General features: G+C 39.3%; 2 protein-coding genes across 2 annotated transcripts; both read left to right on the plus strand.

Annotated features, from left to right (window-relative positions):
- Positions 1–6367: 6367 nt before the first annotated feature.
- Positions 6368–14696, plus strand: LOC121414507 (tubulin alpha-2/alpha-4 chain-like). Its single transcript, XM_041607712.1, has 4 exons — positions 6368–6473; positions 11933–12155; positions 12574–12722; positions 13000–14696. The coding sequence occupies exons 1-4, from the start codon at positions 6471–6473 to the stop codon at positions 13984–13986; spliced, it is 1362 nt and encodes a 453-aa protein (XP_041463646.1). The 5' UTR covers positions 6368–6470; the 3' UTR covers positions 13987–14696.
- Positions 14697–20167: 5471 nt separating this feature from the next.
- Positions 20168–24693, plus strand: LOC121414512 (tubulin alpha-1 chain). The gene is made up of 3 exons (XM_041607718.1): positions 20168–20282; positions 20877–21099; positions 23504–24693. The coding sequence occupies exons 1-3, from the start codon at positions 20280–20282 to the stop codon at positions 24634–24636; spliced, it is 1359 nt and encodes a 452-aa protein (XP_041463652.1). The 5' UTR covers positions 20168–20279; the 3' UTR covers positions 24637–24693.
- Positions 24694–26065: the final 1372 nt, after the last annotated feature.

A 26065-nucleotide genomic window follows, 5' to 3' on the forward strand; every position in this document is an offset into this window, starting at 1 on the left:
GAACTTTACCATATCGTACGGGAATATTCGGTTGTAAGTTATGAAAACCAATCAAACACTCCTGATAAGGCCAAAAGCCGCATAAGGGGCAATTATAGGCTAGAAAAATCAACCATTTTCACAACATTTTTCAACATGCTGTCCAAACGAACGAAGAACTTCAATTTGCTTTGTGGTAATATTAAAGTACTACTGGGTAGACATGCAAAAAACTGACAACCAACAAAAATACGCTGTCCATTGGATGATTAGAGCTAAGAATGTTGCCTGTCGTACAGGACATTTCTGCGTCCCGTACGACGCACAACATTTTCACCTATAAATTACCCATAACCAAGTTTTTTTTTGGTGTTGGTTATTAGTTTTTCACGTGACTACCCACTATAGCTTTAGCATTGACAAAAATAATATTTTATTGCTCAAGCATTCGGCTAGGAAACTAGAAATTGTTGTCAAAATGTCCCGTACGACACGTAAGGAATCGCCCAAAGGAAGAACATGGGGTGTGGTAGTAGTCCAGGGGCCCGTTGCAGAAAGAGTTGCAATCGATCGTAACTCTAAAAATCATGCGCAACTTGATTCTCAATCAATCAACAGCGCGCATTTGGGACTTGCGTTTGATTTTTTGACTTGCGTTTAAACGCAACTCTTTCTGCAAGCATATACATGACCCCGGTACATGACATAGGAGTAGTATTCGATCGAGTTTGGTAATTTTGTCTTGATCTCTGATCTGAAGTCAGACAAGGTTCTTGTCCTGAATCGCTTAGTCCCTTATCATTTTCAAAGAGAAAACTCCACACAACCCTTACCAGTAATCTATGATTATGCAATATTATCCGCCATCGTTTGTGCGAGCCCATCCTCCATTTGAAATAAAGAATGAAATATCAACTTCAAAACAAATGAAAGGTCTGATTGGTGGTTTATGATTATCATCCCCTTGTGTCAGCAAAACTGTTACGGAGGAAAGAAATCTATAGATTGGCTAATCGTTTGAAAGATTGGTGAGATTTTTTTTTAATGATGGAAAGCACCTTAGGGAGGTATGCGGCTTCAGTCACACCAAGTAAACTGACTGCAAACCGATCATAATTTTGAATAGCATATTATCGGCCAGTTTGGAGTTGGTTTCGTTGGTGTGACTGTATAGGATGTGAAGAGTATCTTGTTTATTATTGAACGGAGTATATGACGGAATGAAGTTGATGGAATTATAGGTCAATTGTTGGATTGATGGCAAGGATGGAGTGACTGATCAACATTGATAGTCGCATTACGTGATACCTTGGTCACATTTGCTCTACGGCGGCCGTACGGCAAGTCGAAAACAGCCGTTTTATTAATTTTAATTCAAACCACTACATGCAGCTGGTACAAAAAATGTTAAAACGGGTGTTTTCGGCTCGCCGTACGGCCGCCGTAGAGCAAATGTGACCATGGTATTACTGATATAGATTTGAGTGAATGATAGATTTGTTGGATAAAGGTATACTCTACAGCTGGCTACATCGAGCAGTATCATCGATTGATTATTTTATTTACTTTATGACTGAATGAATGGTTGGTATAACGATAGATCGATGCGTGGATTGACTGACAGACATAATTGTCTGAATGACTTTGATTAAAGGATTGATATGTATACAAGCGGATTGATCGAATGATTGACTGACAGACAAGCTTGAATGACTGATTGATAGATAGGAACAGGTGGATTGATCGAATGATTGACTTAAAGACAGACTTGAATAAATGATTGATTGATGGATTGATTGATTGATAGATAGGAATATAGGAGGATTGATCGATCGATTGATTGACTGATTGACTTCCCTTGAATGATTAATGTACAGATAGATATGTTTACAGGTGCATTGATCGACTGATTGACTCAAAGGCAGACTTGAATGAATGAAAGATTGATAATATAGGTGGATTGATCGAGTGATTGACCGACATGCTTGCCTTGAATGATTATTTTATAGATAGATAGGTAGGTATACATACAGTTGAATCGATTGATTGATAGACTTGAATGACCGAACGATTGATTGATTGATATGTATACAGATGGATGGATAGATTGATTGACTGACAGACAGACTTGAATTACCGATTGATAGCCAGGTGGATGGATTGATCGACTGACTGATAGACTTGAATGATTGATTGAGAATATACATATAGATTGATCAACTGATTGATCAACTGATCAACAATTAAGCTTGAATGAATGATTGATAGATATATACATATAGATGGATCGATTAACTCACTGTAAGATGGACTTGAATGACTGACTGACTGCTGATTGAGTGATAGGAATACAGATGGATTGGTCGATTGATTAACTGACAGGCAGATTTGAATGATTGATTGATATGCAGACAGGTGGATGGATCGATTGACTGACTGATCGATAGACCGAATTGAATGACTGGATGATTGATTGATTGTAAAAATAAAACATTAATGAAAATGATGTGTTGGTAGACAGACTTGAATGAATAATCGATTTGGTATACTATTTTTCGGATGGATGAATGGATTAGTTAAAAAAAAACAGAAATGAATGATCGATTGTTATAGTTGATGGGGCAGACTTGAATGATTGATTAAACTCAGATAGACTTGAGTGATTCATCTACTGAATGATTTGTAAATGGCTATGGATTGGTGGTGACTTCTTACATGACTGCTAAGAAAGCATGAATGCTTGTAAGCAAGCAACCAGAGGACCGACGGCTTAAGGTCCTCTCCGAAGGACCTGGTACTGGGGATTAATGCCTTACCAAAGGGCACTAGCGCACCAAGTGGGAATCGAACCCGGGTCACCGGATATACGAATCCCCCGCTCTACCGACTGAGCTATCGCGCCTGGATGGATTGTTATTGACACACATACTTTAATAACCGATAATAATCGGTTTAATAACCGATAGAATGATCAATGATTGATTGAATTATGGAATGATTACGACAGAAAATATAGGCCTACTCTAGCTTTCATCGATTTGGGGTCATTTGGGGCACTCACGGTTCGTACGCGCGTATAGCATCGCAAGCTTTTCACTTGTTTTTGAGGGGGGGGGGGTATGTCTACAGAAAGGTGTTTGGTTATACCTAGGATTCATCTTTTTACAACTCAGAACAACTGATAAATGGAAAGGAAGTTTATTAAAAAATATTTTTTTTTTCAAATTTATGTGTGCTTTGATCTATATCACTGACTTTAATATGCTTTATAAAATAGAAAAATCACAAACTATTTCTCTTTTGATGCTTGTAAGCCAACATTTATTTCTTCCCTCTATTAGTGTCTTCCCTTTAAGTCTACTATTTCTGTCAACGCTGAAGGCAAAATAAGACGTGGCTCTTTCTGACACCACTTCACTGCCTCAGATAGACGGCAAACTAGTAAACCCGTCACGCTAACCAGACACCACGTGACCTCAAAACGCTGATGACTCATCGGTCTGATGCAGACGACATCTCTTAGGATGATACCCTTCAAAGATTTTCTTGGTCCTCGCAAGTTAAGCTTCGCCAAGCATGTATTCTTATCATCAGAGGTTTCTTGAATTATCATAATAAATTCCATGGCGCCCAATGCGTAGAATACACAGCGCACATTAAAGTCGGGTCATTGGAAGGATGTAAAGGCCCCAACCATGTAATGCAAACTTCATGCTGCTACCCATGCTATTCTGATTATGCAACCCCCCGCCCCCCCCCATTCGGCAGGTGGGCTCCTCCGTAACCTTTCGAAATGGAATAATTAGACGAGTAATGGGAGGAGTGAGTGGACTGTGAGGTGGGGTGGAGGAATATCCCCCTATCCTAAATTTTATACATCAAAATTTAAAATATACCAGCCCCCCGGCCCCTCCCCCCATCACGGGGACCATTACTCACCGCCCATTTCATTTTCTAGAACGATCTTGCAATAGGACCAAGGCACGATACACACTTCGGGGTTAAAAGCCTCCAACGAACTCGAATTTCAGACCGAGTTCTTTGCGTTGAATAGTATCTCATTAAATATTGTCAGACGGGAGAGAGCATGTGTGGCATTGTTATGAATACATAATGTACTACAAAAATACCACGAATACAATTCAGAATGATGCTTACTTGCAAGTACTCAAACTAGTCTTAGAATTCAGACTTCATTTCGGAGGTTGGTTTTTGGTATAAAATTGAAATTGAGAAAAAATACCAATGAACGTTTGACGAACATCTAATGAATAAAAAAAATATATTCTGTTTTTTTTTAATGCGATTTTAACGAGGTCACAAGCAAACAACTCACCACATCTCAAAGCCACAAAGGGGGGGGGGGGGGAGGGGGTAGAAAGGGGATGACAAGTGCGAAGGAATGACAATATTTTCCACCCGTTTTTCGACAATTTTAACGAATGATTTGCCCCTTTTATAGTACATTTTATGTGCAGCATAGTTTTTTTTCAAAATACCATTTTTTATCTGGTCAATTCAAATGATTATACATTGATGACAGGATAAATCAGCAGACATAATTTCATACACGAATAATTAAAAAAAAATATATATTTCGTATTCCGTCATTATGAAACAGTAACAAAAGGGCAACCAATGATTTTTTTTACAATAAATGTCATAATCACAATAATAGTCGCGTTAGGCGTTTTGCTCGCATAATCTATGATGTTAAATAATAATGATAACGAAACCCTATATGTAGATCTATTTCTCTATTACTTTTTAATCGGTTTTCCTTCAAATTTTCATTCATATTTATTTTTCCTCTGTTTTTTTAAATAAAATATTTAAACTAATTTGAAGTCAGAAGATGGACTGACTCCTATACCAAATGGCATGATTGAAAGAGAGTACAAATCATAATGGTTGCGAGAAATCACATAAAATTAAATAAAGAAATCAAATATTTTTTTCATGTCAATCCCCTTCTTATAGCTTTTCTATTTAAAAAAAGTTATGTAATTATTTCGTTTCGTATTCATGGGCAAATCCAGCATTTGACTATGGGGGGGGGGGGGGATTTTTCACCCATATTTTCTCAGATCGGCCGCTCAATGTTGGTTTTTGTTTGTTTCTTTGAAGGTGTAGTCCTAGCAGTCACTTCTTAGCAATATAAAAACATATATGTATAATAATCTCATAAGCCTTATTTAAGTAGTGCGAGCTAAACATTTTGAAAAATTCATTTTCTTTTTGTCCTGAAAATTGAACATTCGGGGGCAATGTTTGTGATTCTGAACAGGATTCGCATGCAACTACATATTAATTACAGCGATCGGGAAGCGCGAGTAGATTTTTTTTTTTTTATACACGTTCATGTTTGCTCGAACTGCTAAGGACTGCTTGCAGTTAGCCATAAATACGATACATATTTAAATAATTAAATAATGCGAGCGCGAAGTGCGAGCTGAAAATTTTTGATATTCCGACCTACACTGATATGAACATTCCAAGCACTTTTGCAATCATGAACAGGATGAGTATAAAACTAAACAAATCGAGCGCGAAGCGCGAACGCAAAACCCCGAGAATTAGACCTAAAAGTGGGACACTCTATTCATGTTTTGAAACCTTGAAAAGGATGGGTTATTGGGCACGTTCCTACACTAAAAATGCGAGCGCGAAGCGCAAGCAGAAAAAATGATATTCTGATCTAGAACTGGGCAATTCAAGCATATTTTGAATTAAGAACAAGCTGCGAATCTCAATAAACATATGTGTGCGTGTTTTAGATTTATAATTAGAATCTGGACATTCTAAATACGTTTTTTAATCATGAAAACCAATAATGCGAGCGCGAAGCGCGTGCTGAAAATATTTCACATTCAGATCTGAAAATGGGTCAATTTAAGCACTAATTTAAGCACTGTGTAGGAAAATTGTGAAGTGGATATGGATCGCACTTAATAAATGATGCGAACGCAAAGCTGTATTATTTTTGCTTTCGGGCATTCTCGATATGAAATGACAAAGAAAGGTATATTCATATATATGTTACACACATATATGTTAATTAGTGCGTTATGCTAATTATACTAATTACAGCTATTACATTGGTTAAAATGGGAAAAATAATGTCATAAATGAATGCCTTGCCATAGAAAACCATGGGAATGTTGCATTATCTAAGTACTGGGTACCCGGCAGATATATAATGATATTAAGGCAGATGTTTGCGGTTGTTAATTGAAAATCCAACACTGTTTATGTTATGAATGAGAGAAGAGCATGAATATTAATTCAGGACATCATCATAGACCACTGCGACGGTCTATAATTGGCATACCGCTTGATGGTGAGGTTTCCGACGCAGACGCAAAAGGAACGATTTACGCGAAGCCGGGATGAAAAGGGAGATCGGGAAGACTTGACTTCACTTTATTGCTCGACGACTGCACAAAGCTCACTTCGCGACGCTTCGCAGTTCGGTCCCTCAATAACCCAAGATGGTAAGTGGCTTATCATTTTCTTACATTTTCATTATTTTATCTTTAATCATGATACGTAGTATTTCCGGATTTTTCGGGAGAAAAAATTGCAGTTTCGTGGAAATGAAAGCGCATGAAAAACCAGCACCTGCGAATATTGGTTTATACATGTAAAATGAACAGAGTCTAGAAATGTATTTTGGAATATTCAAAAGAAACATTTCAAATATTTTATTACCTTTGCTTGGGTCTATAAATATCTAAAATAAGAATTAACCCCTTTCCGCTTGACATGCTTGATGAGTACTGATATTTTGATATTTATTGGAATTGTACCTCCCTTTTGTATTAAATGTATGCCATTTCTCAATTTTCTTTGACGTTGGTGATGGTGATGTTGAAATGATGATGATGATGATAATTATGGTGGTGATGATGATGATGATAATGGTGATGATGTTGATGATCATAATGATGATGATTATGGCGGTGATGATGATGATGATGATGGTGATGATGATGATGAAGATAATGATGGGGATGATGATGATGACAATGATGACGGTGATGTTGATGGTGGTGGTGGGATGAAATGTGTCCGTGTATGGGTATAGATGCATGGTGATGATAACAAACTGGTTTATAACACATCGTAAATGGAATTGAAAGTATGAAAGTTTTTTTTAACAGAGTGCACGGGCGAACAAAGGAACAGACTGACGAGAGAGAAAGAAAGAAACTGCTGGGATGATGTGGATGTGTGTGTGAGGGGAGAGAGGGAGGAGTGAAGGGGGGGGGGGTGGCTGCAGGGAGAGAAGGATTTGTACATGCAGGCTAAAATACAATATTGAGAATGAAGGAAAGAATGCATACACTCGTGATGGCGGGAAGGGCCCCTTGCGCCGAGAGAATGCCGGACGTCATGAATTCGGAAAAGCAGGTGACGTCTGTAAGTTAGTTATTAAACCTCTCAATCCAAATTAATCTTTTATCTCATTTTCTTATAAAATAATTAACACCATCGCACACCGAAAAAAATTACTGCACGGATAGTGATGTACATAGTATTGTGACGATGTGACATTTTTAATATTTCGTTTCAATTCTATTCAAATTATCGCAGCACTTCTCAATCACATGTATATGGAAAATTTAGAAGGAAAGATTTATTTCAATTTGAAAGTTATCTGTATTATTATTTTGAAATTTCCATACACAAATAGCTTTCACATTAAAAGAAACTTACGTTATATTTAAATAGCTCCATAATGGACGTTAGCAGATATAAGTAGAGATGCATTATAACGAATTGCAGCTTACTCGAAATTTTTATTATTAGTTGATGTTCCTACGTTTCTGTTACCATGGTTACTCAGGAGGAGAGAAAGATTAAATACTCAATGAACTGTAAGAGGATATTATGACGTCAAAGGAAATTGGGCGCTACTAATTATCAATGTATTTTTTTTTAACTTGCTTTAACAACACAGAGAAATGAAAAACTTGTATTTTCTTATTCTTAGCACAATTCTTAGCACGATATTTTTTCTTGTTTACCTCAATAAAATTGTTTTCTTATTTTGAATTTCCAATTTCTGATTGTTCTTCGAGAAATAAAAGTAATTATTTCAAGTCGTTCCATTTCAACTGTGCTTCGTACATACATGTCATCAAATGCATCGTTGATTTTTTAAATATTGACAAAATAACATGATTACAATATCTCTTCAATTTCAGTTCTTAACGAATATTGATTTCTTGATTAAATATTTCTCATGTCTGATTCATAGGGCGTTTGCATGAAACATATGCAACGAATTTTAGGACGTTTCTATTGTGTAATGAATGCCATTAAGGCGAGTGCGTTAATACAGCTCCGTCTTGGAGAATATGAATGGGGGGGGGTCTCTTGCATGCTGTCAGCATAATTTTAACCTCGCCTCTATAGCACTCAGCGTGTCTCCGTCATAAGAAGTGATTATTCAAATGGCAAATGAAGGAAGGTTCGTTATTCTGGCGCCATTGCCTTTGGCGTGAAGAAGTTGGCGATTGGTAATGTCGCATGTCACATCAGCTAAACCGATTCAATCCCGATCATTGCCGACAAATCCTGATCATTGCCGATGTTTTATATCCAATGACATACTATCGATCGGTTTGGAGTCGGTATTGTTGGTGTGACTGTGCATAAGTCTTGGCATGAGTCATACGACTGATTATCATTAATGCACCGAGCTACAATATCCTTATTGACTGCTTGGACGTGACGAACGTATAATGGCCTGATGCAAATGATACCAGCATATGGGGATTTACACACACTCATAGCTCTATGCTCATATTAAAACATTTGCATATTAGGTGTTACGTAAATTTTGAAGTATTAAGAGATCTAAACGTGATGAATCTCCAGCCGTGGGGGGGGGGTCAAGAGGAAGAGGTAGAATATGGCGGAAGGAGAAGATGAAGAGAAGATAATGGAGAAGGAAAAGGTGATGATGATGATGATGGTGGTGATGAAGGAGGCGAAGAAGAATTAATAATTATACTACTACTACTAATAATAATGATATTTCTAATTATAATAATAATCATAATGTGAAGAAGAAGAAAAAGGAGAAGAAAAAAAAGAAAAAGAAGAAGATGAAGCAGAAGGAGGAGGAGGAGAAGAAGAAGTAGAAGAAAAAGAAGAAGGGGAAGGAATAAAACAAGAAGAAGGATCGGAAGAAGACGACAAGGAGGAGGATGGGGAGGATAAGAATAAGGAGGAGGAAGAAGATAGGGTATTTGCAAAACATATGCTGATTTTGGTGTTTCTTATAGGGCTGGTACAATTGTGTCTGCATTTTTAAAATCATTTTTAATTCGAAATGAAATGGGTATGGCATCAACGATGGGTATGAATGATGAAGAAGAGAGCAGAGGCGCGGGGATGGGGGTGATAGCCAGCAAAAGAGGACTATTCTCATCAGGCGAGAGAGGAAATACAGTGATTAAAAATCGACCGGATATTGCATTCAAAATCGAGTCCCTAATAGCTTCTGGTTTGTCTTGCATAATTAATTCGTACGATACATACTGTATCCGGCGACGCCAATCAGTACATTTCTATCGTAAATACATGTACGTCCTTTCGAAGATGTATCATAATTAAGCCGACCATATGGGTGCTAAATAAAGTAGTAATTAAACTGGAAGGCTTATCCAGAAGGGGACAGAATCGCTTGATTGCAAGGGCACTCGTCATGCCAATTCACGAGAATGGAGACGGGTTGTGAAAGGAAAAATTCTGGATCATTGTATATGCGACCTCCGGGACGACCTCGCTCGTCATCATCGGGGGCACCCATGGGTCGCGGATGATGATGAGTCACGATGAGTGTGACGATGATCCGGGTATATTATGGATGCATGGGTGGGTGGGAGATTTGAAGAGATGGCGGAGAGAGAGAGTGAGTGGGGGGGGGGGTGAGGTGGGGGAGGGGAGCGGGCGGAACAGCGTATTTTTATGTCCTGAGAATTTTGACTGGTTATGAGAGTAAAAAAAAGGGGGGGGGGATAAAGATGTCTGATAATAATTATGTATCATATTTTTTCTGTAATTCGATTTTCAAATTTAAAATTTCATCTTTATCTTTATTCATGTCCATCTAGATTCATTATACCCATAATTTTTCTTGTGATGGCTGAAAATATGTTTCATTTATTGCTTGGTTGTATTCTTTAAGAGAGTTTACCAGATATCTTTGGTCTTTGGGATAAATATATATACTTTTTTTTTTGGGGGGGGGGGTTGTCATTCTTTTGTGCCCTATATCTTATTTTGTTGGCTTGTCATGGGAAGATTGTTATTATATTGATATAGATGGCCTTTATTTATTTTTTAGCTTGTCATTTTTTCCGGCGAAAATGACATCGTTTCTTTCCAAAGAGAGTCTGTTTACCCTACCCCCTAAAAAGGAATGCCACACAATATAAACTAATCTTTCGAACACTTTTATGACCTCCTCTCGCATTCATGAAATGAATGATTCAACTGAGAACATTCTAATGAGATGGGTAGATTTCTGGTGTGCATGCTGTGAGTCATCATATTGAACACGTCCATTTTGGGTCGTATGTTAAAATGGTTTTGTGGCGCTAATCGAGGGATGAATCACGGTCTGAGAGCGTACGTGAGCCAGACGAAATAGTGATATTTTTGCCTCGAGGCGCAAAACAAATTTTAAACGCAGTAAATGTATTGAAAATACCAGTCAAAAGACAATGCACACCTCAGTTTCGGAGCTGAGTGACGAATAATTTCAAATGTCGTTTGTGGAGAGCCAGGTCGAAACTGCTGTATTGATTCAATCTATTTGACAATAGATTTTCTATGTTTTTGAAAGCGTTCTGTGTAGCGATGCAAAAACTCCCAAACTGTCACATTTACACCAAATTCAAACCGACTCCAAGCCGAATCCAAAACCGACTAACGTTACAGTATTGATCGATCTAGAGTCGGTTTTGTGATTGTGTGACGACGACACACAATTGTCGGAGAATTTTTTTTATTATTCATTCATTGTTTTCAAATGAATTTATTCATTTATTTTTTATTCAAATATATTTATTCAGGATGACAAGATCAGTTAAAAACTGTTTTACATAATGTAATATTATCATTATTATTATTCTATTTTATTCAATTTATTGTTATTAATATTTTAGCACTTTCATCTGACTTACGATAGCATGTAAGACGTATTATGTTATTGCAAAGGTTTAAAAATGTATTTGTCAAAGGTGCCGTGGCCAATTGGTCTAAGGCGCCTGGCTATACGTAAAAAGTCCGGGGTTCGATCCCCGGCCGCGGCACCTATGCCCGTGAACCATGCATTAAATATAAAATGCTCGTTTGTCCTGCTTTCAAATAAATGGAAATGCTCTATGCATTATTGGTAACTTGGTGTGCACCTTTTTTTAAAAAAGTATTATTTGGATGTTTAGTATTTGTTCATTTCATTGATTGGAAATGATCTAAAAGACTTGAATCTGGAATATCATAAATATCGAATGTCTAGAAGAAATATGATTAAGCGATAGGATTTTTGTGACGTCTGCCCAACCCATAAAAAGAGGATATTTCAAGCAGGTCTGCGAGAGAGAAAATCGAAGAAAAAATGGAAAGCCTTTATTGGATACATGGTTCGAATAAGATAACCAGACTGATAACGAGCATGACCATTACTGGATTACAGCATAGATTTGTTACTTTCACTATTTTTCAGTAAAAAATGCTAGTGGGGCACCCCCGGTCACCTGCCTTGCGACAGTCTGCATCCTCCCATTTCCATATTATATTATTAAGTGTCATTTGGTTTCCTAGCTGCATAGGTAACAATGAACCGTGTCGTGATAACGAAACAGTTATTAGATTAACTTATACTTTATACAGCGACATCAACAAAATGGATATTTTCTTTTTTTCGTTCATGTAGCGTGAATGTATCTCAGTCCACGTCGGCCAGGCCGGAGTCCAGAACGGTAATGCCTGCTGGGAGCTCTACTGCCTTGAGCACGGCATCCAGCCCGATGGCCAGATGCCTTCGGACAAGACCTTAGGAGGTGGTGATGACTCCTTCAACACCTTCTTCAGTGAGACTGGAGCTGGCAAGCACGTTCCTCGAGCTGTCTTTATCGATCTTGAACCAACTGTAGTAGGTGAGCACCAACATGTTTCCCTCATGAATCTCTTCAAGAAGATGCAAGGGCGTAGGCGGGGGGGGGTACACTGGGTACAAGTGATTTTTACTGACTTTAGTTCCTCCTTCTCACGATGTGCACCCCATACCACTTTAGTTCCACCTCCCCAGGATGTGCACCTCCCAATGCTCAAACCAGCCTACGCCCTTGAGATGCACTCCAAAGATAGAGCAAATGTGACCGTGATATTACTTTCGAAAATGACTTACACGTCCCTGCACATTCTTGAATGCTCACAAAAAAACGTTTGACCGGCGCGAACAGTTAACTTAACCAAGAAATATGGACGCAACAATGCATGATTCAACAATATAACTATAAGAACATTAAGATCACAAAGCTCACCATAATCAATATTCTCTTTTTGCCTTCTCAGATGAGGTCAGAACGGGTTCATACCGCCAGCTCTTTCACCCTGAGCAGCTGATCACCGGCAAGGAGGATGCTGCCAACAACTACGCCCGTGGTCACTACACCATCGGTCGGGAACTCATAGATATTGTCCTTGATCGCATCAGAAAACTGGTGAGAAAATGATTGGAAAGTGAAATGGGAAATGAGATTTACGTTTGGATCTTCTTGAATGCATAAGGATAGATGTGGACAATCAAAGATGACAGAAACAGAGGTATTCCGGCAGACGAGCTGACGATAGAGCCAACGCTGGAATGTCTTGAAGACATAATGACTATCAGAATTTTGCTTTACTTCACCTCCACATTAACTTTTGCTTACCGAATAGATAGATTATGAGATAAATATTCAAAGATTATACCATACTGTGTATGTTTTTATTTTTCAGGCTGACCAATGCACGGGTCTTCAGGGATTCCTCATCTTCCACAGTTTCGGCGGCGGTACCGGTTCTGGATTTTCTTCCCTGCTCATGGAGCGTCTCTCCGTCGATTACGGAAAGAAGTCAAAGCTTGAGTTCGCTATCTACCCAGCTCCACAGGTCGCCACTGCTGTCGTCGAGCCATATAATGCCATCCTGACAACCCACACCACCCTCGAGCACTCCGACTGTGCCTTCATGGTTGACAACGAGGCCATCTACGATATATGCCGTCGTAACCTCGACATCGAGCGTCCCACCTACACCAACCTGAACCGTCTCATCGGCCAGATTGTCTCCTCTATCACTGCTTCTCTGCGATTCGACGGCGCCCTCAATGTCGATCTTACTGAGTTCCAGACCAACTTGGTGCCGTACCCACGGATCCATTTCCCTCTGGCTACCTATGCCCCAGTCATCTCTGCTGAGAAGGCCTACCACGAGCAGCTGACCGTCGCAGAGGTCACCAATGCCTGCTTCGAGCCTGCCAACCAGATGGTTAAATGCGATCCTCGTCATGGCAAATACATGGCTTGCTGTCTTCTTTTCCGTGGTGATGTCGTTCCCAAGGATGTCAACGCCGCCATCGGTAACATCAAGACCAAGCGTACCATCCAGTTCGTTGACTGGTGTCCAACTGGCTTCAAGGTCGGTATCAACTACCAGCCACCCACCGTCGTTCCTGGTGGTGATCTCGCCAAGGTTCAGCGTGCCGTCTGCATGTTGAGCAATACCACCGCCATCGCCGAAGCCTGGGCACGTCTCGACCACAAGTTCGATCTGATGTACGCCAAGCGTGCTTTCGTCCATTGGTACGTCGGAGAAGGTATGGAGGAAGGAGAGTTTTCTGAGGCCCGTGAAGATCTTGCTGCTCTTGAGAAGGATTACGAAGAAGTTGGTGTCGATTCCACAGAAGGAGATGAAGGAGAGGAGGAGCCCGAGGAAGAATATTAGAATTTTTTTTCTATCAATTGAGATTATTTGCTTCAATATTTTGTTTAATCTAGATAAATCACCCATTACAAATATTTAATGAAAATGATATAATCAATAATTTGACAAAGCACCTACTTGAGAACCCATTTAATAATATTTCTTCGAAAGATTTCACCGTATTCAGTATTTCAAAAACACATAAATTCATTGTTGCCATTTGCAATATACATAATTCTTTATTATAGTCATTATCCATTTTATCCTTTATCTCAGGAAATTTTCTTCACTGCATTTTCTCCCCCTTGAACAGTAATATACCAAGGACATACGAAAAAAGAGTAAAAGCTAAAATCACAACTGCACTATTTTCAGTTCGACACCATAAATCGAATGAGCATGTAGCCTATATATTTAAAAAAAACACAATCATCTAAGGATATTTTGATATATCGATGTAATAAGAAAGAAATGTAACAGACACCTTGTGAAAAAAAGGTGAGGCCATTAAACAAAAATGAAATAATTAGTCATTGTAACCCAGTGCAGACTTCAACCAACATTCCAAGGTGTTACGCAATGATTGTAAAGACAGCACTCTCTTCTTGCCTGCAAATCATTATAAGTTATATTATTGTTGAGTTATTTTTTAAATTATGATATCATTTATTTTACCTTTTCTACTCTTCGAATGTAGCTGTAGAGATGTGAAAAAGGCCAATAAAGATAATGCATTATCAAAACCTAACAGACAATCTTGTTATCCTATATTTGAACGAATTGAAATTAACGCTGTGGATACTCACACTGTAAGGGTGTCAACAGTGTAAATTTATCTTCACATCGTTAATTAGGTAAATTGCCAATTCGTCTTTTGCCAACTCTTCCACTCATCACATGGTCTACCTTCATTTAGTCTAATGCCATTACGTCAATAAATATTTCGTCTAACAACCAGTTGTTCCAATCATTACTTCGTCTAATCAATAGTACATTTATGACAATTTCTAGTTAACCAGTTGGTTCAATATCCATTTTATTTTCATCAATTTCGACCAATTAACACTCAGTCCAATTAGACAAAATGGTATATGGACTAACAGGCTATTGGACCAACTGGTTATCAGACGAAATGGCTAGTGGACGAAATGGCAATTAGACCATGTAGATAGAGGATGAACTGACGGTAGACCAAGTGATAATAGACGAGTTGGTAATTTGAGAAATTGGCACTGGACCAATCGAAAGTAAACCGTTAATTATATAGTTTTAACAGTGTATAACCACATCTCCAAAAAGTCCACTATGTTACACACTGTCTGACACTGTAAACACACTGCCCAACACTGTGAACACACTGGCCGACACTGTGAACACACTGGCCGACACTGTGAACACACTGGCCGACACTGTGAACACACTGGCCGACACTGTGAACACACTGGCCGACACTGTGAACATACTGGCCGACACTGTGAACACACTGGCCGACACTGTGAACATACTGGCCGACACTGTGAACACACTGTCCGACACTGTGAACACACTGTCCGACACTGTGAACACACTGTCCGACACTGTGAACACATTGTCCTACACTGTGAACACATTATGGTCTGACACTGTGAACACACACGTCTGACAATGGAAACACACTGGCTGACACTGTGAACACACTGTCTGACACTGTAAACACAGTGTCAGACAGTGGGTTTACAGTGTCAGACAGTGTGTTCACAGTGTTGGACAGTGTGTTCACAGTGTCGGCCAGTGTGTTCACAGTGTTGACCAGTGTGTTCACAGTGTCGGCCAGTGAGTTCACAAACTGGCTGGCACTGTGAACACACTACATGATACTGATAACCCATTGTCTGACACTCTACACACTTTCTCCGACATGTGAACACACTGGCCGACACTGTGAACACACTGTCCGACACTGTGAACACACTGTCCGACAATGTGAACACACTGTTTGACACTACGTGAACACATTATGAGCTGACACTACACTGTGAACACACGTCTGAAAATGGGAACACACTGGCTGACACTCTGAACACACTGTCTAACACTGTGAACACATTATGGTTCGACACTTTGAACACACACTGGCTGATACTGATAACACATTGTTCGACACTGTGGACACACTCTGCGAAACTGTGAACACAGTGTCTGTCATTGTAAACACACTGTCTGGCACTATGAGCACACTGGCTGACATTGTGAACACACTGGCTGACATTGTGAACACATTATGGTCTGACACTGTGAACACACACTAGCTGACACTGTGAACACACTATCTGACACTGATAATACATTGTCCGACACTGTGGACACACTCTCCAAAAACAAGAAATGTTAACTTAACATTTAAAAGGTTGGAGGAGTGACAACATTTTCTAAATGTTGCATTTACCACTTTAAATGGTTCTACCCAACACTTAAAATGTTGGATTCAGGTTTATACAAGGTTGGATGTAACATTTGGAAATGGTTGTCACTCCTCCAACCTGTCAAATGTTGACTTAACATTCGAATTTTTAGAGTGCACTGTCTGGCACTATGAGCACACTGGCTGACATTGTGAACACACTATCTGACACTGTGAACACACACTGGCTGACACTTTGAACACATTGGCTGACACTGTGAACACACTATCTGACACTGATAACACATTGTCCGAAAATGTGAACACACTGTCTGACACTGTGAACACACTGGCCGACACTGTGAACACACTGGCCGACACTGTGAACATACTGGCCGACACTGTGAACACACTGTCCGACACTGCGAACACACTGTCCGACACTGTGAACACATTGTCCTACACTGTGAACACATTATGGTCTGACACTGTGAACACACACGTCTGACAATGGAAACACACTGGCTGACACTGTGAACACACTGTCTGACACTGTAAACACACTATCTGACAGAGCAAACACACTGTCTGTGAACAAACTGGCTGACCCTGAACACACTGTCTGACACTGTGAACGCACTGGCCGACACTGTGAACACACTTTCTGACACTGTGAACACATTGTTCGACACTGTGGACACACTCTCCGACACTGTGAACACAGTGTCTGACCCTGTAAACACTGTCTGGCACTATTAGCACACTGGCTGACACTGTGAAAACACTATCTGACACTGATAACACATTGTCCGAAAATGTGAACACACTGTCTGACACTGTGAACACACTGGCCGACACTGTGAACACACTGGCCGACACTGTGAACATACTGGCCGACACTGTGAACACACTGTCCGACACTGCGAACACACTGTCCGACACTGTGAACACATTGTCCTACACTGTGAACACATTATGGTCTGACACTGTGAACACACACGTCTGACAATGGAAACACACTGGCTGACACTGTGAACACACTGTCTGACACTGTAAACACACTATCTGACAGTGCAAACACACTGTCTGTGAACAAACTGGCTGACCCTGAACACACTGTCTGACACTGTGAACGCACTGGCCGACACTGTGAACACACTTTCTGACACTGAGAACACATTGTTCGACACTGTGGACACACTCTCCGACACTGTGAACACATTGTCTGACACTGCAAACACACTGTCTGGCACTATGAACCAACTGGTAGACCCTGAACTCACTTTCGGACACCGTGAACACACTTTCTGACACTGTGAACACACTGTCTGAATCTAGCTGTGAACACACTATCTGAAAATGTGAACATACTGTCTGACACCGTATCACTGTCTGACACAGTTAGCATAACGTCTGACACATGACTGTGAAACACAGCATAGGGTCGATCGAGTACCCATTTGGATTTTGACAAATGATGTGTATGCATAGATACAGTTTGAGAACAAGACTTTTTAAAAAAAAAATCTTTCCTAACTGGTGAGAGGTAGCAATGTAGGTGGCGACGCCCCCTGATTATTAGAATGCCTAGATCTCTGTATCATACACACTTATTTGTTCACTTCAAAAAGTTGTATCACAGTTTTTATAATCGTTCAACAGATTGCATTTTATTTTATTCCCAAATTTTCGCTTATTTCTTCCTTCACATTCTTTCTTTTCTGTCATTTTTTTTCCTTTATTCTTTTTTCGTACATCAATATTCTGGGCCGAGAATCATATATAAATTTCTTAGCAATTGATTGTAAGGCTGATATCTATGATTAATCACTTTGATTATTGTGTATTGTGTGCCCCGTTGTAATGACCAGACGTAAAAATCAGCCCCACGTCAATCCCTAAAGTTTGTGTTAAGGGGCCCTGGCGACCTTGGTCTGATCATGGATCTACTATTGGGTCCATGGTCTGATGTACGTTAAACCCTCCCCCCATCTCTTTGCATGTACTGATATACAAGCATTAAGAGAGAGAGAGGAGAGAGAGAAGGAGAAAGAGAGAGCTAGCATTGTGTATTCATACAATAGTAGTCTATATACAACAAATCGCATTATTGATTTTTGCATTAACACCCGTAATCACATCGAATCGATTGTGATTACGTAACAATAAAATCCGAGCACTCAAGTAATAGTCGAACGCCTGCGAATCGGCGAAGTCAGTTGAAATCCACAAACTACAACCGATGGTCGGGGAGAATGATAATAACGACGACTGTTGATGAATATATTGAAGAGGAAAATGATAATGATGATGATGTTGATGATGATGTTGATAATGATGATGATGACGATGATGATGGTGGTGGAGATAATGATTATATGATGATGATGATGATGATGATCATCATCATCATCGTAATGACGGGGATCAGGTGATGACGAAAAATACAAATTATTGGGCAAGAGTTTCCTGCACGTGTAATCGAATCGACATATTTAAAGAGGAAATTAAAGGATTAAAAGCAGAACAAAGCGGGAAAATGAAAAAAAAAACGCAACCTCGCTAAAAATATCATTGCTGGATCCATGCCGCCCCTTCATCAAAATGGTTTATATTTTCAACGAACGTCAAGTTCTAGATCAAGTTTAATTTATTGAAAAACCAGACAAATCAATGAACAGATAACACGAAAGGATAACATATATGAGAGGTTTTCGAGGACCCTATAAAAAGTAGAGCTTGTGAGCGGGGCCCTACAATAAATGAGATTGAATGAACATTGAATGAACATGCTGCACATAATAAGAGTAAAATACAGATATGTACAGAAAAAACCCAGAGATAAACAAGAACATAAATATGCAACACATACAGACACACACACGGACACACACACGACCAGGCTGGGGCCAGCTCCGTGATAACTTGTAGTTTTATAGAACTTTTTCAATACAATTCTATCCCCTCTGGCTTTGACCCAGACATTCCTTCGTCACTACATTTCCATAATTACCTCGGGAAAGGGAACTTTATGCATTCAAATGATTTCTATAGAAAATTTCAATGTCGATCGCTGCGTGACCAATGAAATTATCGCACCCCACCATTTCAACGTGTACCTGATAATTCACAATTCGTATATCCATGCCAAGAACAAACCGTCTTTTATTCGACACCGGCAAAATATTCCTAAGCTCTCCTGCAAACAGATGGAAAGAGTTTGTGGTATAAGGTTAGTCTGGTATTTCGGACTATTTGTTGCAGCTAGTGCCCAAGAGACGGATTAAATTAAGGTAATTTCCCAGGTAATTTGTAGAGGCACCGGCCGAGTGGGGGACAAAGCTTCGGAAAAGGCAAAGTTTACAAGAAATAACAAATGAAAAAGACGAAAATAAAAATGGGTGTTTCATCTTTATTCCTTTCTCCGTACTGATTTGCAGCCTTACTTGTTTGTTTATGAAAATCTGAATAATTAATAAGGGCGAATAAGACAATTTTGCTCTTGGTATAGGGCTACTTGATCTTTTAAGGAAAAGCCCCCGAATTTATAATGATAAAACTAATTGTACAAAATTAAAGACCCCTTTTCATACTCAAAATTATTTCAAAAGCTAATGAAAGCTGTTTCCTCAGACTAACTCTGCACGAGGTCGGGTCAGAGGTCTGCGAGCTTGGATTGTTTCCCGACGATGGCGGGATCATCCTTGGCAACGATCAACAGACAAACCTTAGCAACGAACGCTTTTCCAAATACCTTGGCCAATCAGAACCCGGTGATGGTGGAGGGTATATAAACTCGGATGCGGCCGTGGATACGGCAGTTTATTTCTCAATACCAAACCCTCAACTTGGGAAGAGAAGTACTGGCTATTTTGCTGTGATCAATCATTTTTCATCTCTAAGCTCTAAGTTAACTTAACAAAAGTCTGCAACCATGGTAAGTCAATAATTTCATGCATTCATATATATATACATATATATATATATATTATATCATATTTAGAAGAAAATTTACAAATCAGACGAATTAAGGACAGTGGCATTGAGGAATTGAAAACGGCAAATTAAAATAGTGATTTTCTGAAAATGACTCACATGATGTTGAATTTGCCTGAAGATTGTTGGCTGATAGTTTTAAGGTACATCGTAGCTCAAATTTTAAGATCCTTCTGTATGATAGTATAGCTTTAAACAAGTGATTCAAAGAATCTGTTTTACTGTTAATTTGTTTTGGTGGTAGTGTTATTTTGTGAAAAATTCATCTGTCAATGCTGGTGGCGTGTATAGGTAGGCCAACTCTATCCATAGACTAAATTTCAAAGATCCAAACTTATTGACCTAACTCTCTTGAGCTCACCATGTATTGCACTCTCAAAACAAGTCAGCCGGTTGCAACTGTCGGTTGCAACTGACAGTTGCACCCATCAGCTGACTACTGATCTAGTCATTTTGAATAATTTGTTTCAAGAGTGTGATTCTAATATGTACATGTATATATTTCATTTTGCATTATATTTATTTCACATTGTAGCGTGAATGTATCTCTATCCACGTCGGCCAAGCCGGAGTCCAGATCGGTAACGCGTGCTGGGAGTTGTACTGCCTTGAGCACGGCATCCAGCCTGATGGTCAGATGCCCTCAGACAAGACCATCGGAGGTGGTGATGACTCCTTCAACACCTTCTTCAGTGAGACTGGAGCTGGGAAGCACGTCCCCCGTGCCGTATTCGTCGATCTCGAACCAACCGTAGTCGGTAAGTTTTGTTTTTGTCCCGAAAATTATTTCAATTTGCAACGAGTAAAACTCCTGTCACAAACCTTTGACTATGTGAATTGTAATTGGTTTGGTAAAACCATTTTTTTATGGTGGCCATTCAGTAGTATTGGAATAATATAGATGCTTGAAAGCATATTCAAAACTACAAGCACCTTACAAATTATATGGTGATATGATTTTTTATTGGGTTAAGAATAACAGAAAATTATAATTATCACTCGTGAAAAGAGATTTCATTTTCTCTGAAAATTGAAAATGATTTTTATTGAACCTTTAGTATAACAATATACCAATAATTTCGCACCTGTTCCTAATAGGAAACAAAAATAAGTTTCAGTTTTATTTTTTCTCATTTCCAACACAACAGTATACGAAATCCATAAAAATACAACAACTGAAATATAGTAAACAAACATTTAACACTGTATATATATATATATACCTTAAAGTATCACGTATTGGCTTCTGTAAGGTAACAAAATAATGCTGAAGATAATGCTTTCATTGCCAATAAAGAAGACGGAGGACCGTCGAAAAATCGAGTGAACAATAAAAACTTTATTGGCAATGAAAGCATTATCTTCAGCATTATTTTGTTATATATATATATATACACACATACATATTCCGCATGTTGGACACAGAGGAGATAAAAGAGACAAAGAGGTAATGCATTTAATATGCATTGTAGTTCCAACGAGGTTTATTTCCAAGCCCAAATTTTCGAGGTAAACCTCACGTCTTCGTCAGGGATACAAAGCTCAACAAGATATTGAAATAATATAAGTAGATGCATTCATGGTTCTGGTAGTCATGGAAACGAGCAGGTTAAAAAGCATCGCCATCATAACGAAAGCAGGCTGTATTGCTGTAGCGAGGACATCATCGTTATGTCATAATCACTTGCTAATGACGCAACTATCATGGAAGTGCATGTAAAGAATAAGATAATGGATAAAAGCCTATATAACATGAAACTTAGTTTCATGATAAATAGGCCTTACATCTATTATATATTATTCTTTGTTAATTTTGTAACACTCATTATTATTGCAACACTGTGTAAACTCGTTTTCGAGTCGGTAATTATTTTCGTTTGGAATATGATAATAATCTCGTTACCTCTTTTTCTTTGATATGATCTATCCTCCTGTGAGATCGTTACCTGGGCCCCATCTTACAAAGAGTTACGATTGATCCGATCAATCGCAACTATGGAAAGCCAGCAAAGTCAACATATAAACTGCATGTTTTTTTCAAAAGTTGTTCTAGATATGAATGTATATCCATATAGTCATTGATTTCTTGACAATTTGGTGTGTTTTCCTTTGTTTACAAAGGACATTTTGCAAATTTCCTGTAGAGAAAATTGTGACACTGATGGATTTCCATAGAGTTACGATTGATTAGATCAATCGTAACTCTTTGTAAGACGGGGCCCTGATCTGCTTACTCGACGCCCTCATGATATGTGTTAAAGGTATTGTTTAAAGGGGAAGTTCACCCTGACAAAAAGTTTATTGTAAAAATAGCAAAAAAATACAAAAAATATTGCCGAAGGTTTGAGAAAAATTCATCCAATAATTAAAAAGTTATTAGAATTTCAATTATTTGATTTGTGACGTCATATGCGAGCAGCATTCCTACATAGCGAATGGTAAAAAAATCAATGAAATGTCATTTTCTCAGAAAATTGAAAATGGTTTTCACTGTAACTTTTGTATATCAATAGACAAATCATTTCATACCCGATCATGAAAAGAAAACAAAATTAAGGCATCAGGAATCATACAAAATTTGAAATTTATACATTTTATATTACATAACACATGGGGCAGCTGCTCGTTTATGACGTCACAAATCCAAAACTTTTAACTCCAATAACTTTCTTATTTTTTAACGGATTTTCCTCAAACCTTCACCAATATTTTTTACTAATTTTTCTGCTATTTTTACAACAAAGTTTTCTTCAGGGTGAACTTCCCCTTTAACTTTGTGAGCAGCCGATTCAAAAAATTCTCAAACCAAGATGAAACATGTGTACAAGTGCATGTATTAGAAATAATAAACCCTGAAAACAACCATTATTGAGAATGAAAAGCTAAAACTACCAGGCAAACCCTGATTTTGTAAATAGGCGTCGTATAGACGCCTAAATAGTACATATAAGTGTATGGGATGAAATTAGGATGGTGTTTCCGGTCACTTTATATTTCAATTTTTGAAGCACTAAATAATCATTTTTGAACGCAATTTTTTCTGGGCTTCATTTTTGACTTCTAGCTCAGATTTTTTAGTCAAGTCAAGTCAAGTCAAACCAATGTTAGCCAATCACTTTAATAGTATCTATGGCGACATTCTTTTTTTTTCTAAATATCCAGATGAGGTCCGCACCGGTACCTACCGTCAGCTCTTCCACCCTGAGCAGCTGATCACCGGCAAGGAGGATGCTGCCAACAACTACGCTCGTGGTCACTACACCGTCGGAAAGGAACTGATCGATATTGTCCTGGACAGGATCAGGAAGCTGGCTGACCAGTGCACAGGTCTCCAGGGATTCCTCATCTTCCACAGCTTCGGTGGTGGCACCGGCTCTGGCTTCACCTCTCTGTTGATGGAACGGCTCTCCGTCGACTACGGAAAGAAGTCCAAGCTCGAGTTCGCCGTCTACCCCGCTCCCCAGATCTCTACTGCCGTCGTCGAGCCCTACAACTCGATCCTTACAACTCACACCACCCTTGAGCACTCCGACTGTGCCTTTATGGTTGACAACGAGGCTATCTACGATATCTGCCGTCGTAACCTCGACATCGAGCGACCTACCTACACCAACCTGAACCGTCTCATCGGCCAGATCGTTTCCTCTATCACCGCTTCCCTGAGATTCGACGGCGCTCTCAACGTTGATCTTACCGAATTCCAGACCAACTTGGTGCCCTACCCACGTATCCATTTCCCTCTCGCGACCTACGCACCGGTCATCTCTGCCGAAAAGGCCTACCACGAGCAGCTGACTGTTGCCGAGATCACCAACGCCTGTTTCGAACCTGCCAACCAGATGGTGAAGTGTGACCCACGTCACGGCAAGTACATGGCCTGCTGTCTCCTGTACCGTGGTGACGTCGTCCCCAAGGACGTCAACGCCGCTATTGCTACTATCAAGACCAAACGTACCATCCAGTTCGTCGACTGGTGTCCAACTGGCTTCAAGGTCGGTATCAACTACCAGCCACCCACCGTCGTCCCTGGTGGTGATCTGGCTAAGGTCCAGCGTGCCGTTTGCATGTTGAGCAACACCACCGCCATCGCCGAGGCCTGGGCCCGTCTCGACCACAAGTTCGATCTGATGTACGCCAAACGTGCCTTCGTCCATTGGTACGTAGGAGAGGGTATGGAGGAAGGAGAGTTCTCTGAGGCTCGTGAGGATTTGGCTGCTCTCGAGAAGGACTACGAAGAAGTGGGTGTCGATTCCGTCGATGCAGAAGGAGAAGAGGAAGAAGGTGACGAGTATTAAACATTCCATCAACCATACTACAACTCTGTTCCCTAGTAGATTGAACAATCAAACCAACTCTCAAATATAAACTCATTATTATGCAAGCTGATCGTAAACACCTTGAGACGTCAGTTATCAAGAACATTTCTTTATTTTCGTGCCAAATAAAGCAAGAGACGTCAAATTTAAAGTTAATTTATTTACAATGTTTTCGTGCGACTTTGAAATAAAAAAAATGAACAAATTAAAATTTTGAAGATTTCTTTATTTAGATATTGTCATGCCAATCCATATTTCAAGGGTATTTAAACGAAATATTGTATGGAGACAACTGAAAATCGGCATCACACTATTATGTTATACTTCAAATATCGGTAACTAAGATGATGGTGATAAAGATGATGACATTGATGAAGAATATTGTAAAGACGATGATGGTTGTGGTATTTCGATATGTGACTGTAATAAATGTAATGAAGGATGGAAGATGATGAGAAGGAGGAGAAGAAGAAGAAGGAGGAGAAGAAGAAGAGGATGAGAAGGAGGAGGAGGAAGAGAAGAAGAACAGAATTGGAGTAGGAGGAGAAAATGGAGAAGATGAAGAAGAGGATACAGAAGAAAAATAGAAGAAAAGGAAGAAGAAGAAAGAGGAGAATAAAAAAAAAGAAGGAAAAGAAGAAGTAAAAAGGAAAAACGAGGAAGAGGGGAAAGAAAAGAATACAAAAAGAAGGATGAGGAGAAGAAGAAGAAAGAGAAGAAAAATAAGAAGAAGAACGAGGAGGAGGAAACTAATATGAAGAAGAAGAGGGCAAAAATTACGTAGAAACAAAAAATCGCCTGCAATAGACATAGATGTTGATTGGTCATTGTCAAATTATAATTGATTACAAACAGGTGACGGGTCCTGAACAAGGGTAATAGTCAAATAGATATCATAATATTAATAATTCATTGATCTTTCGCTTATAAATGGTTTACGTAGACGATTTTCATAGTCAATTTATTTCAGAAATAAAAAAACTGCGACAATGATGCCACAGTCCATTGAGAAATAGCACTGCATGGACTCACAATAATAGGGGCAATCTGATAGATTAATAACGCATCTTAGCCATCTAGTGAATTAACAAAATACAAAGAGATTCTTACTGCAGGAATAAGGCATGCTCTTCATAGGCGGATCCAGGGGGGCCCCGAGGGGCCCGCCCCTCCCCCTATTGGCGGAGCAAAAACAAGAAAAAGGGGGGAAAGAAAGAAAAAAAGGGAAAAGAGAGGAGAAAAAAGAAGGGGAAACAGAAGAGGAGGAAGGCGAGTGAATGAAATAAGATGAGGGGAAGACTTGGATTTAAAAAAAAAATCTTTCATGCCACTGTACAGTATAATATTTTTTTCGCTCGCGCTTCGCGCTAGCATTGACTTTTAGGTGATTTGCATATCTTGCTCAATA

The sequence above is a fragment of the Lytechinus variegatus genome, chromosome 4 (assembly GCF_018143015.1).
Source record: "Lytechinus variegatus isolate NC3 chromosome 4, Lvar_3.0, whole genome shotgun sequence".
In the NCBI taxonomy this organism is placed as follows: Eukaryota; Metazoa; Echinodermata; class Echinoidea; order Temnopleuroida; family Toxopneustidae; genus Lytechinus; species Lytechinus variegatus.